General features: G+C 32.9%; 2 protein-coding genes and 1 long non-coding RNA gene across 6 annotated transcripts; 2 read left to right on the plus strand and 1 right to left on the minus strand.

The window, feature by feature from the left end:
* Positions 1 to 75: 75 nt before the first annotated feature.
* LOC103852675 (plasmodesmata-located protein 5) lies at positions 76 to 8,890 on the plus strand. 3 transcript variants are annotated; one of them, XR_004455331.1, is made up of 8 exons: positions 76 to 2,888; positions 3,114 to 3,248; positions 3,328 to 6,644; positions 6,868 to 6,944; positions 7,411 to 7,577; positions 7,672 to 8,085; positions 8,299 to 8,353; positions 8,531 to 8,890. XR_004455331.1 is itself a non-coding variant. In XM_018656243.2 (3 exons), the coding sequence occupies exons 1-3, from the start codon at positions 2,093 to 2,095 to the stop codon at positions 3,345 to 3,347; spliced, it is 948 nt and encodes a 315-aa protein (XP_018511759.1). In that variant the 5' UTR covers positions 1,884 to 2,092; the 3' UTR covers positions 3,348 to 3,565. The 3 variants fall into 3 exon arrangements, 1 of the variants encoding a protein (XP_018511759.1); XR_004455332.1 differs by lacking the exons at positions 7,411 to 7,577; positions 7,672 to 8,085; positions 8,299 to 8,353; positions 8,531 to 8,890 and adding an exon at positions 7,005 to 7,270; XM_018656243.2 differs by lacking the exons at positions 6,868 to 6,944; positions 7,411 to 7,577; positions 7,672 to 8,085; positions 8,299 to 8,353; positions 8,531 to 8,890 and having other exon boundaries at positions 1,884 to 2,888; positions 3,117 to 3,248; positions 3,328 to 3,565.
* On the plus strand, positions 6,402 to 8,890 carry LOC103852676 (protein TIFY 7). 2 transcript variants are annotated; one of them, XM_033284902.1, is made up of 7 exons: positions 6,402 to 6,644; positions 6,868 to 6,944; positions 7,396 to 7,577; positions 7,672 to 7,756; positions 7,827 to 8,085; positions 8,299 to 8,353; positions 8,531 to 8,890. In XM_033284902.1, the coding sequence occupies exons 1-7, from the start codon at positions 6,557 to 6,559 to the stop codon at positions 8,622 to 8,624; spliced, it is 840 nt and encodes a 279-aa protein (XP_033140793.1). In that variant the 5' UTR covers positions 6,402 to 6,556; the 3' UTR covers positions 8,625 to 8,890. The 2 variants fall into 2 exon arrangements, with proteins under 2 accessions (XP_033140793.1, XP_009127821.1); XM_009129573.3 differs by having other exon boundaries at positions 7,411 to 7,577; positions 8,531 to 8,856.
* LOC117131895 lies at positions 8,725 to 13,258 on the minus strand. Its single transcript, XR_004455335.1, has 2 exons — positions 13,008 to 13,258; positions 8,725 to 12,925 (listed from the first exon to the last, which is right to left on the minus strand). It is a non-coding gene; the product is annotated as an uncharacterized LOC117131895 (long non-coding RNA).
* Between the last annotated feature and the right edge of the window lie 678 nt (positions 13,259 to 13,936).

The following is a 13,936-nucleotide window of genomic DNA, read 5'->3' on the forward strand; positions in this document are numbered from 1 at the left end:
TAACGTAACTTTTCCTTTTGGTAGGGCCATGTTCGTTAGTGAAAAAATGACACAACTTCTAATCTGTCCTTTTTTATTCTTATGTTACGTCAAAATAAAATAATATTTTGGAAAGTAATATGATTGATCAAAACAACCATGCAATCACCCAATCTTTCTGCTATCGATTATGTCATCTTAGTTATTTGGTTATTAATTTAACTCCTTAAGTACGTTGTATTGTGACATTATTGTCATTGTGTCATTATTTACTACTCATTAGTAATTGTAAGTAACGTTCTGGTGTCGTGAATGCTTCCTGTGCCAAATAACCAAAAAAGGGGTAATTAGATTTCTATGAGAAATTAGAGAGGGATAGGAAGAGAAATGAGGAGAGAGAGAGTGTTTGTGGTTAGATAGTGAATTTGTGTGTTTTATGCATATCGGGGGGCAATTTCCCTTGATTGTTCAGAAACAATAAAATTAGAGGATTTTCTATAAGTCATTTTAGACATCTACAACGCATGCAGTCCGTATATGTGTAATGTTTTTGGTAATTGGAACTTGAACGATGAGATTAGTACTGTCCTATATTTATTCTAACAAGTTTCGACTTGACTAAATTAAGTAAACTTCTTATCCCATCATGGACTGGAGCTTCGACTCGAACACAAAGGTAAGTGTTATCTCGCATGTCAACACCAGCTATGAATTAGCAACTCAAGATTACATGTCCATTTTTAACATCAAAACAAGTAATTGACTTCCCAGAGCTTAAAATTAGAAAATAACAATAAAGACTCTGTAGCGCTCGTTACAAATACTACTTAGTGGGTTTTTGTTCTACAAACTATTTTCAGTTCAAACAGAAAGTCAAAGAAGTATACAAAGTCTACAACAATCTATAGTCAAAGAAAAAGTCTATACAACGGATGGTGTTTTGTTTTTAGAACCACACAAAGAAGGTCAAAGACCATTATTGCCTTCTCTATATCACTATATGTGTTTACCGGTCCCGTAACTAAACTTTGACATATTGGAAGTTTTCTTTATTGTTTATCTATTTTCCTTTTATGTGAATGTAAATTTTTTCCTGCAGAAGAAAGTTTAGCTACAAAAGTGCCTTTTGGTGGCTAAAACATCTTCGTCGGCCCCCAAGTACAATCTCATTTATATAAATGAAAAGAAAAAGATGATACATCTCGACCAACACGCCAATATCCCTTTCCATATATTTAATTTTCATCTTCTTAAGATCACTTTCATGTGCCATTGCCTATTCAAACTCTATACGCTATATTATATATAAGTTAATAACCAAACTCGTTTTCATGACGTATAGTCTTCATTACTTGGTAATATTCATATTGTCTTTGCAACCAAGAGACACAACATGGTCATTGTATATATGATTCTATACATAATGCTAGAAGCTTCTTCGTATCATCTTGTTAAAGACAAACTAGACCGAGGATGTGAAACCGATTGAGAGAGAAATTCAAGTGGAACAAAATTAACAAATATAAATATCTGTCAAGAAAGTTGAATCTATTTCTTGACATTCCCCAAATATTACCTTTATATACGCCTTTAAAAGCTCCACAGGAAGACCACCATATACAATAAGAAATTACATCCAGTTTGTGGCTTATAGAAAGGGTAATTAATTAATAATATGTAACAACGTACGGTATATATAGCAGCTAACGAATTCATTCACACAAATCGTCACTACTGTCAAAGTCAAAATTTGAATCCAAATGAGTAAAAAGATATACTTGCTTTAAAGAAAACTGTAATGGACATTAAATTAATTAAACTAAACCCACTTTGCAAAATTCTACAATAAAGCATGAATCATTTAAGTCTGAACGGACAAAGAGTTGTTGTATTTTAGTGATTTCAATAATATATGGAATAACTGCAATTTGTGGAAAAATAACTTAAGAACGTCCACCAAAAAGATACAAACAAAAAAAACCATGCAACATGGAAACTACTATATGTTAGTCCATTCTTTACGTCAATTCTCTTTAAAGCAAACTCTTCGCTCCTCAACTTCTATTTTACTCTGCCTAAACACTTCTCCTCTTGAGTCACCGTCAGATCAAACATGTTGAAAACAACCACAACGGCGACCCTTCTCTGTTTCGTTCTCACCACCGTCGTTCTGATGGACCAAACTTCCTCCACCGCCACATACAGCCCAACTTCCTCCGCCTCCACAGACACGTTCATATTCGCAAAGTGTTCTCCGGAAAAGTTCTCTCCTGGCTCCGCCTATGAGACCAACCTCAACTCCCTCCTCTCTTCCCTCGTTAGCTCCACCGTCGCCAGCCGCTACAATAACCTCACCGTTCCCTCCGGTACCGGAGAAAAATCCGAACCGGCCGTTGTATATGGTCTTTTCCAGTGCAGCGTTGACCTAGACGCAACTTCTTGCTCATCGTGCGTATCACGTGCCACAGCACTGGTCGGAAACACATGTCCCAACTCGTACTCAGTGTTCTTGGAGATGCAAAGTTGTCTGGTCCGGTTCGACAAGAGCTCGTTCTTTGGCGTTCAGGACAAAACAGAGATGCTCAAGAAATGTGGACAGCCGATGGGATTTAACGACCAGGATGCGTTGACCAGAGTCAGTGACGTCATGGGTTCGTTAAGTTCAGGGAGTGGATCTGACAGGTCTGGAGGGAACGGGGATGTTCGGGGTATGGCTCAGTGCATGGGTGATCTAAGTCCAGCACAGTGTCAGGATTGCTTGACTGATGCAATCGGACGGCTCAGTTCTGACTGTGGTATGTCCCAGGGAGGATACGTTTACTTGTCCAAGTGCTACGCGCGTTTTAGCTACGGTGGTAGTCACGCTCGTCAGACCCCAAACTCAAACTCAAACTCAAACTCAAACTTTGGTCAGCTTTCTTTATTTTTAAAGTAATATAGATTTTTTTTTAAGTAGTATAGATAAAAAGTCGTAATCACACAAGGAGGAAATGAAAACAAAAACTTATAATGTAGCCATAGATGTCAACCTCTCTCTATGGTTAAGTGCTGAATTGTGGTAATTATTTGGATGATAGACTTTTAAATATGTGATAGTCTTGATATTTATTTATGTAATAGTAAGGTTTAATTAGCAGGAGGAGATAAAGACGATAAAAATAATGACGGCATCGGAAAAACATTGGCGATAATTATTGGGATCATCACCTTAGTCATCTTGCTCGTTGTGTTTCTCGCTTTTCTTGGAAAGCAATTGAGAAAATTACAAGGTTTTTCTCTATTTAATTTCTATTTCCCCTTTTGTCAATAATTAAAATCTAAATTCTTACTATGTCTATGAATTTGTAGACGAGAAATGTTGTAAATGAAAAGTCAACGTGGGAAAGAGGTCAATCAACGGCGAGTCAAGCCATGCAATGCTAGTTGTATTTTGGTAATTAAAAAATTTGTGACTGGATGCCTCACAAGATGTAGTTATATAGTATTTCAACGATTGTATTTTGTACTCGATTTTTGTATTGTCATCGAACTTTAGCCAGAAAAAAATATAATGGATAATAATTAACAAACCTTCCTTCCTATCTTATTAATTGGATATGGACGTAGCAACATTCTGGAGTATTTGGTATCTAAAAATCATTTTAGTCTTCTTTTATTATTGCACATGTGCGCGTAAACACACACACACACACACACACAACCAAACATAGGAGGAGAGGGAATGTGTTTAAAATAAATGAATGTGTCCAGAATAATGGAACATGGTAAACCGAAAATTAGGATGTGAGAATCGAGAACAAAATCATTCTGTTCGTCCTATTGTGAATGTCTTTACGAATCTTTTCTTCTTATTCATCATTATTTATTCTCATAATTAATGACTAAGGAATTCAATTGAAGAATTGGCCTAATGTATGCTTTAATCATTAAAATGATATAATAAAACTGTAAGCCGATTATCAGATGATTTAGGAATTGGACATACCAACTAACGTCTAACTCTTTTCCATATTTTTAATCTTCTGAAAGTTTAAATTCTAGATTGCACATTAATTAATGATTATCCGCGAACATGCGCCGGAATAAAATATATATTCTAATAACTAACTTTTGCATATTCATCCATAAGTATATCATGTAATAAGCTTTTTTTATATATATGTATTAATCTGAATATCTATTAAATGTGATTTTTGACTCATACGGTTTTCTGATCATTTTTATTTTTTATTATAACAAAATTTTAAACAATAGATCATAAACTTTTTTCAATGTAAGACTTTTAACAGTTTTCATAATTTATAGTCATTTTTAAAAATTCAAAATATAACATATACAAAACATCTAAATTATTATAATATGATTGTTTAATTTATTTTAATAATATAATATTAAAAATAATGGAAGATATGTAAATTTTTATCAGATCTTTATTATTAAAATTATTAATTGTCAAATGTATATTTTCTTCACTTTTAGTAATTCTGTAGCTTTTATTTAACGAAAAAAATAATAATAATAATTGTAGATTGTTAATTAATTTCATGGTTAGTTTAATGAAAAATATATAATATATGTTTAGTGGGCCATTATATTTCTCTAGATACTTTAAGAATCATTCTAGTGAGAACATGTGTCATAGCTAAAATGTTGTAATGCTTCTCTTTGATATATAAGGGATTTTAAAGGTTTATTTAGTACATACTATACAATATAAAAATCAGTGTATAAGAGAACAATGATTTCAAACAATATTCTAATATCATATCGGTATAACATTATTAAGTTATTTTATATCAAAAGTATCATGTGTTATATAATCAAAGGTTACCTGTGCTACAAAAACCTGATTAGATTGAATCGTTAAAGGCATCCGAGGTTTTTTCGAGTTTCTTATTAATAAAACAATTAAAGGAAGAAAAATAGAGAGTCGATCGTCCGAAAAGATTTCCACAAACGTTAAATATTTTCTCTATACTTATCTTTTCATTAGTGGTTCAAGTTTTTATTATTGAATAGTTAAAATTTAAACGAACACTTATCATTTCATTTGATGAATGATTACATTAATTTATATTATAACGATATTTTTAAGAAGAAAACTGCAGGCTGATGATGCTTTTAACAAGCAAGTACAGTTTTTGGTTTGACAAACTCGAAAGAAGACCACACAAGCAGATAGAGAATCTAACGTAGTGGAATACTTACCAATGTTGGGCCGACAACACATAACTTTCGGCCTTAGGTAAGCAAACGAAACTTATTTCGGCCCATTGATTATTCACGCGGTGGATAGTAGTGTAGTAATCCAACAAGTGACACTTCGCCTCTACGAAAGAGTCACCTCATCAATGGTCGGAGAAATCGGCCAATTATACATCAACAAGAGTATCGCGATTCCGATCAGTACATATGTGCTAAAATATACATCAACACAAATTTGTTTTAAATTTCATACACAAATTAATAATAATATACTAAATCATACATTGACCTCTTTTCTTTTCTATTAGGCAAACGTTTATAAAAAAATGACATATTAAAGAAAGCTTAGGTATCGCTGAACTGTTTATTACGATTTAAAATATTAATTATTAAAAAAAATTCAAATACATTGAAGGTGGGATTTGAAGGCTGTATACTTTTCAAATAAATAAAATGTGGTGATAAAGAGGGGTGGCATAAATTGAATATTAAATTTTAGAAGTATTTGTGATCCGATTTGTTTATCTGAATAACCAGTTATCCAATCGATTTGATTTGTATCTATCTAGATATTGTAGCTATCTAGATATTTGGTATCTAGATATTCAAACTTTTTTATATTTTTAATCGGAAATCCGATCCGATTCGGACAATTAAAAAATAAAAATAAAAATATTTTATTACAGAAAATTATTTATTTTCAAACTTTAATAACTGATATAATCAATTTAATAAATAAAATATTATAAAACAATTTATTAAGTTAAAATATTGTAAAATTTATATAAAATATAATTATAGAACTTGTTCCTAAAAAAATATTTTTTACTTCGTAAATAGATATCCAATTTTTTAGTGTGATCGAAACAAAAAACAAATCAAATCAAACTATACAAATATTTTACTAGCCTTGATAAATATCAAACCGTTGAATAAGAAAAGGAACCACACATTTCACATGTGGTGAGTTCATGAAATAAAATATCCAATAGCCATCAAATTCACCCCTCATTATTCTCTGTTAGAATTAAAATCAGATCCACCGACAGATGTCTACAATCCCGAGAAAGCCAAAAAAAAAATCAAAAATCAAAAGAGAAACATAAAAAACACGTGAAATTAACCGGTCTAGCAGGTCGCACCAACTGTGTTTCCCGGTGGAATAAGCCCCACATGGTTTTTAATCAAGCAAAAGCCTTTAAAAACTAGAAAAGAACACCGTCTCCAAAAGTGTGTCTGCAACATTACCGAAACGAAACCTTCCCATTGGATTCCCACCACCTTTTGTTTTGTTTTGTTTTTTAAATTAAATCTTTTGAGCAGAAACAGAGAAAGAAAATTGTGTCGTAGTGGTTCTTTGTTTTAGTTCGAGATGGAAAGAGATTTTCTTGGTTTGAGCGACAAGAAGTATCTCAGCAACGTTAAACGCGAGGCCAACGATGATCGTGTCGGAGAACGAGGTTTGTGTTCTTGTCTCTCTACCGTATAAGCATGTTTACTATAGTCCAAAGTTGTTGTTTTTAAATAGAATTAACTTAGATTTGATCAAGTGCTTAGATTCCAAAACGTTGTTGTAAAAGTAGATAATAATAATATTTGATCAAATAATGCATGAAAAATGAGAATTGGAGTTTACAAAATGAGTAATTTTATTTGATGTCAATAAAAATTGGATTATTTTAGTATTGAGCAAGAAGGCAGCTATACAATGGGGAAAGGCAAAGCTCTTGCCTAATTCAAGTTTCATGCCTGATTTTCAGGTTTGTTCAACTGCTTTTAAGATTCAATTCAACTTCTTTTAATCACTAGTTTGGTTACAGAACTTTCACAATTTCACCAACTTATGGCTGGGGCTGATTTAATGGTTACATTAACTACTTTCCCGGACAACTGTCAGCGGAAAGCTCTGGGAGAATGGTCGGAAAACCTGTCGGAGTTTTAATTTTATTTCTTGAACTTTTATTGATTTGTTAACAAGATTTTTAATTGATCTATCAAAAGAAAAAAAAAACTATTGTGTGTGGCCAATCATTAATGGAAAATGTAAAAGGAAAAAAATAGTTTTTTTTATAAGTGAGATTTAAGAGTCGCTAGCCAGCCGCAAAATTAGAAAACAATAATAAAAGATGTGGCGACTGGCCTTTGAAGTTTTAGATAAACGCATATGTCGGCACTTTTTGTATTAAAAGACATGTGAAAAAAAATGTTAAGATGTTGACGTTTCAGGCGGGCTCTTACCAGCGGGGCCCAGTTTCTGCGGCCAGCAATCTCCGCAGAAGCCAATTTAGCGGTGGTGCGTTTCAGAACGCGAATCCGCTTTTACTTGGCGGTTCAGTTCCGTTAACAAATCATTCTTCTTTCCGTCCTGCTTTTAACTTGTCGGCGGATGCTCGGTAACGTACCTAAGATTTCAAAAATAAGACCTAACTTGAGACGCAAGAACTGTTGAGTTAGGTTTAATTTTGGTTATGGGGCTTTGTGGAACAGAGTGGCTTCCTCAGGATCACTACCTCAGCTCACTATCTTCTATGGTGGAACTGTTAGCGTCTTTAATAATATATCTCCTGATAAGGTATAATCAGTACATATTTTATACAGTTAAATGTACGAGTTGTACCATGTATAGTGATATGTGTGATTAGGCTCAAGCTATTATGTTATGTGCTCGGAACGGTTTGAAAGGAGAAACTGGAGAGAGCAGTTTGAAGAAACCAGTTCAAGAAACTGAAAGAGTTTATGGAAAACAAGTCCATAACGCTGCTGCTGCTGCGGCATCATCAAGCTCTGCCACTTACGCTGATAGTTTCTCTAGGTGTAGAGACATACCCGTTGGTGCGACTAATGCAATGAGCATGATCGAATCATTCAACGCAGCAGGTCCTGGAAATATGATTCCTTCAGGTATTATATATCAACATGAAATCAAATTTTTGTGTATTCAAAATTTTCATAACATAAGTCATGTCTAATTGCTAAATTTAAATTTCGGATACACTTCCAACTTAAAACCAGTTGATTGATCATAACGTTTTACATATTGTTTCATTAATACTCCAACTAGCGATGCTAGACTTTTATTCTTTAACACTAATCTAAAAGATGTTTCAATTTCAGTTCCTCAAGCTCGTAAAGCCTCATTGGCTCGGTTCTTGGAGAAGCGCAAAGAGAGGTTTGATTTGTTTCTTTCTTAACTTATTTTTTGCACTAAAATTAATGTAACTGATAATAGAAGTTTAATTCGTTTTTTTTTTTGAAAAATAGTTTAACTCGTTTTTCCTTTATAGAATCTTGAGTTCTTCGATATATGACTAGAAGTTGAATCTAAAAAGAATTGATGTTGGTGCAGGCTCATGAGTGCACTGCCATACAAGAAGATGCTTCTTGATTTGTCAACCGGAGAATCAAGTGGAATGAATTACTCTTCTGCTTCGCATACCTAAAACCCTTCTTCTTCCGTTTTTAAAGCCTCTGCGAGGTTTTATTACGATGGTAACTTGTAATATAATCAACAGATTATTATTATAGCTACCATTTATTATGTTACCAGCAGGAGAAGGCGTCAGGCGTCTATGTATTTGAGCATTGTTGTAATGGTTTAGTCTCTAATTGTAGGTTCATTTTTTTATTTGAAACACTAACATATATATATTTATACGTTTGTCTTGTCTGTTAGTGTCGAGAATAAAAACCAGTATTGTTAGGAGTATTTTACTGTCTTGTATTGTTAGGAGTATTTTACTGTCTTTAGTAATCTAGTTTTTTTTTTATGGTTATACGAATATGTTGCATCATCACAAAATGTTACTGTCTTGGGGTTGAAGACTAAGAACAGCAGACTCATTAAAAACTCTCTGTGCACATTGAACAGAGCTTGGCGAACCATCCACTTTGTTATTGATAATTGATTAACTTGTAATAAAACTAAAATGATATGATTTCACACAACCGAAAAAATAAAGAAATATTCTATAAAACCGAACAAAAATAAAGAAATATTCACAAGGGAATATGTATGTGTAAAATAGTGTCAATAGTTTTATTGGTGGGATCTTGTAAAGGAAGTGCGTTTTAAAATCACATTCAATCTTAAAGAAGACACAAAAGAAGATTGTATAGTGAGTGAACCAGAGTAGCTCCGAGGTTGATTAGGATGTATAGATTCTGTTCACAATCAAAGATCTCATAGATATTTTATTTATTGAGGCAGAAGAAATCTCGTAGGAAAGTAATATTTGGGAAGAAAGAAAGGTTGGTAAGGAGAAGGAAACAAAGAGATTAACATGTAAACTGGTCACAGAAAACACGTTCTCGTTCATAAGTGGATAAGAACGACCCTAGTCTTATCATTTTGCACCTCACTCTCTGTCTCATTCTTTTAATCTTCTTGTCTTTTCATGCCCCCACCAAGTTGCCCAATTTGAACTACCACTTTATTGTTCACAAGTTTATGGTCTGGGCTAATATTAGTAGGGTTTGTGTGTTTTAGATAGTTTCATGGGTTAATGGATTTATGATACTAAGAGTAGGAAAATATTAATATTTCAATTATATATTTACTTTTATTTTTTATATTACGTGAATTAATTGATAGACGCCACAGGGAAATTGAGGTTCTTACAAGTGTCTCACAAATTCATCTCAAATTAAAATTTTGATACGGAATTTTTTCACTTGTCTATTTCCTGCTTTTCTAATAAATTTGTTTTAATTAAATGATGAGATATTGAGTGAGAACCTACGGTACTGATGCTCTGTTATAATAACTAGAGCTTTTGTCCGCGCTTCGCGCGGATTATATCTAATAAATATTTTAGTTTTCTAAAAATTTTCTTGTATGTAGATAGTATTAATTAATGATCTCTTTGTTATTGGCCTAAAACAGTTTTAACTATATTTAATTTTGAAATATCAACACACATGAGGAACATCTCTAATGACGTGGAAGGTAATGAAACATTAAATTAAAAAGATAATTTGGTAAACAAAAAAGTTAGCTAAATGTGAGAAAAAATGTTTTATATAGAATTGAGACAATTTTTAATGTTAATACAAATGGTAAAAAAACCTTTTTATTATTGCTTTACAAACACACTATATGTTTTTATAACCCAACTCGGATTCACGATCGAACCGGTAAATCCGGTGATGATATGTAATTTGACTTGGGATTTTTTCCGGTTTGGTTTTCTGAACCTATAGAGCAAGTTTTATAGTTTAGTTTATTGTTGTAAAAAAAACGCTAAAACATCCAGAAATTCGTTAAAACCTAAGACTCTACTACGTGTTAAACCGATGAGTGACTTTTTTAGTTTTTTTTTAATTAACTGATTTTTATATTTTCTTTTAATCATGTATAATATTCCCTAACTTATTTGATTTGTGATTCTTTAACTTTTGATGAAAATTTCACTATGCATCTAAAAATGAAGTGAATAAAGATGAATATAACCAAAACTAAACAATGTGATTTGTTATTAACTTTTTGTTATATACAGTATTACAATTTTCATATTTGCTTCTAGATCACTTTTTATTAATTTTTTTTTGTATTCACATTATAAATTTAAATATTTTTAATATTGATTTTGTTATATTTTTATTATATGTTCTAATTCCCAACTTGTTACAAAGACATTTCCATAGTTTTTAATTTTTCTTTTGATATTTAGTATGTGAAGAAAGATAAATTTTAAATATTTTACTATATTTTTCATAGTTATGTATAATTATATGGTAAAAATAATTACACTATTGACGCATCCGGTCGAATCGTTGATCCCGTAATCCAAATAATAGTCCAGTTCAATGTTTGATTCGGAATTAAAATCATTGCATAGAACTTTTATTATCTCCATTATTATGATTTTTTCAAACCCAACGTGATTGAAAGCAACTAAACATAAGCATAGTAGTTAATCACATTTGTTTGATTGTGTTTATTTTGAGGATTTTACTGTTTTATTCATTAATTAGAGCACCTGCTGACTGTATAGTACTCATAATGTTTCACCATTTATATAGACAATAACAAACATCAAACATTTTCTTAAAAAATAGGAACATGAGTTGTTTTTTGTTTTTTCTGATTTAGCTATTTTCCCCAGACAAATCATTTGTATTTTATTTCGGAGAGAAGTAAGGACATTTACATTGGAGCATCTCTAAGCACATTCTATTTTCTCATCTAAAATAGAGTTTAGAGTAAAAATGCTTCAATTATACTTTACTTTTTATTCTATAATAGAGTAAAAAAGGTGTACTCTATAAATAAAATAATTCATTTATTTTTTATTCATCAATTTATTTTTCACTCTAAAACTTAGTATTATTGGAGTAGTATTCAATTTTATTATAGAATAACTCTGTTTTGATGAAAAAATAGAGTGAACCATTGAAGATGGTCTTAGTAAACATCTCATAAAATATTTCAATGCTAATAAAAAATCAAAGTATCTCAATAATAAAAAAAGAAACGAAATGAAAATGAGAAGAAGAATGAAAAACTCATTTGATAGTTGTCAAATGCTTATCAGTCAAGTTTCAAAATATTAAAATTATATATAACTGACTTCGTATTTGGCATGTAAAAGCTATTTTAGCCAGCACTTGAGCATATTCTATTTTAGTTAAACAATTTGATATTCCGGAGAACAAATATGATTCAGGACTGTAATCTAATAGCAGTACGCACATCAACGCTGTTTATCATATGTTATTCAGGTACGACAAAGATACAATTTCAGAAAATTATTTATTAATTTATAGTTCCAGAAATAGTTACATACGTTCATTAAATATATTTTTTAAGTTCTCGGTCAAAAAATGGAAACATATTTTAAATTATATTTGATTTGAAACAATTTGAATAAAACTGTTAACGTATGTCAAATATAATTGTGAAACTAACTTATACCACTATCTTGTAAGACTACAAGCAACATTCTTCAACTTGAAACTGCACATTCAGACGTCCTTTCAGATCATGTGGGGAGCGCATACGTAACTGGTTGTATGAATCTTCCAATACATAAGCTCAGCAAACACTTATATGCAGGGACCTTTACCTCTCTTGTTTTCAAAATCCTTCAACCTGGTGCCTTAGATTCAGAAAGGTTCTCTAGTAATCTTGGATTTTGCCTATGCTTCTCCGCAAACTTTGCAAATGTCAGGAGCCTTCGATTTTCCAGAGAAGCTACGCTGGATTTAGAAGATGAACTATGGCGGACTCTCCATCTATCACATTCGCATGATTCTGCTGTAACATTAACAGAGTTTGAATTTTCTGACATAGAACAAAGATAAGCACAATAAGAGGAAGGAACCTCTGAGTTCCTGGAGAAAGAGGGGACAAAGGAGAGACCCCAAGGGCATGATCACCATTGGATATGGGTTGTTGTAGCTGCAATATGATCCATCAACAACTCAGTTATGCGATACACTGGCTATGTCCTTGCCAAGGGGTCTAGTCTTTTCACAGTATTTTGTTCCTCGTGTTCTGCTTTCTCTTCGGTTTCAAATATTGCTATCATCACTAACAGAAGTTAGTGAGCTTAGAACTTGTAGAACATGGAGTGTTGAAGCACCTGCCATGGAACATGTGCTGTGATGCAGCCTCTGTATTGCTCAGTGCCGCCAGCTCATGGGCAAATGAGGAAGTCAACCACTTGCCAACTGTGAGAGTTCTTTAGCAAAAACTTCTTATGAGCCACATTTACCACAGCTAGCTTTTAGAATACCTCTCCTGCTAAAAAGTAAATTTTATTTGTTAATCTATGAATGTACAAAATTAAAAGCGTGTAAGAAAGTCAGGGATATGAAAATACATATGCTGTCTTGACTACGGTGGGATGCATACATAAATATAAGAAGAAAGACGACACTCAGGAAAGCAAGCTCCCTTCTTTGACACCAATCGGATCAGGCTCTGTGTCCACGTCTGCTCCATCAGACATCCCAACAACCTCAGCAAGCTCTCCTCCTAACTGATCCCTAAAGCTAACTCGTAGCTTCTTCCTCCTCTTACCCACAACCCCACCTTCTGATCCCCCCCCCCCCCCCCCTTATCTTTCCTTTTGCCCAACACAGAACCAGATTCTCCATTGCTCAAACCGTACCGATTGAGCAAAGTATTGTAAGCAACAACAGCTTCCTCGTCAGAAGGATCAGGAGGCGGCGGAATTATATGGAAGAATGCAAAGACGGTGGTGTCTTTTACCCTTCATCCACTCGCTCAGATTCAGAATCTTCTCGTGTTTCACTTGAAGCTTCTTCACCAACCCTTCTTTTCTGATCTCTTAGTCTGGGATGTTGTGTAGACAACTAACTATTCCAGTAAACCCATGACCTGAAACATACAGAACATAGATCTTGATGAGTTTTGTGGCGGAAAGCATTCTGAAATCAAAGGTAAGAGATGCCCTTGACCAGAGATCTTGAGGCAACAATTGAAAGCAAGAACTAATTTGAACAACAACAACTATCAATCTACAATGAAAAGACTTGGTGAATGTATGGATTATCAAATCTAAACCAAAGCTGTTGGGATTAAAATCACCAAACCAAGATTACCTATGGTGGCGTAGAAATCCTCCGTTGTAGAACAATCTGGGGCTGCAAAAAAATAATTTTATTTATATGAAGATCGAGACAGGAGGAAAGTGCGATGTGAAAGCATCCAGAAGAACTCACCATTTAATAAAATCCCCCTCTTTGCAATGACGACAATGAAACTCAATCAAAATAAATCGGTTAT

This window comes from Brassica rapa, chromosome A02, assembly GCF_000309985.2.
Source record: "Brassica rapa cultivar Chiifu-401-42 chromosome A02, CAAS_Brap_v3.01, whole genome shotgun sequence".
In the NCBI taxonomy this organism is placed as follows: domain Eukaryota; kingdom Viridiplantae; phylum Streptophyta; class Magnoliopsida; order Brassicales; family Brassicaceae; genus Brassica; species Brassica rapa.

Bases quoted from the DNA above. Each gene is read 5' to 3' on its own strand.
- LOC103852675 (XM_018656243.2), top strand. From the start codon at position 2,093: ATGTTGAAAACAACCACAACGGCGACCCTTCTCTGTTTCGTTCTCACC. The intron at 2,889-3,116 runs GTCAGCTTTCTT...TTTAATTAGCAG, and splicing joins AAACTCAAACTCAAACTTTG to GAGGAGATAAAGACGATAAA. The intron at 3,249-3,327 runs GTTTTTCTCTAT...ATGAATTTGTAG, and splicing joins GCAATTGAGAAAATTACAAG to ACGAGAAATGTTGTAAATGA.
- LOC103852676 (XM_033284902.1), top strand. From the start codon at position 6,557: ATGGAAAGAGATTTTCTTGGTTTGAGCGACAAGAAGTATCTCAGCAAC. The intron at 8,086-8,298 runs GTATTATATATC...TTTCAATTTCAG, and splicing joins TGGAAATATGATTCCTTCAG to TTCCTCAAGCTCGTAAAGCC. The intron at 8,354-8,530 runs GTTTGATTTGTT...ATGTTGGTGCAG, and splicing joins TTGGAGAAGCGCAAAGAGAG to GCTCATGAGTGCACTGCCAT.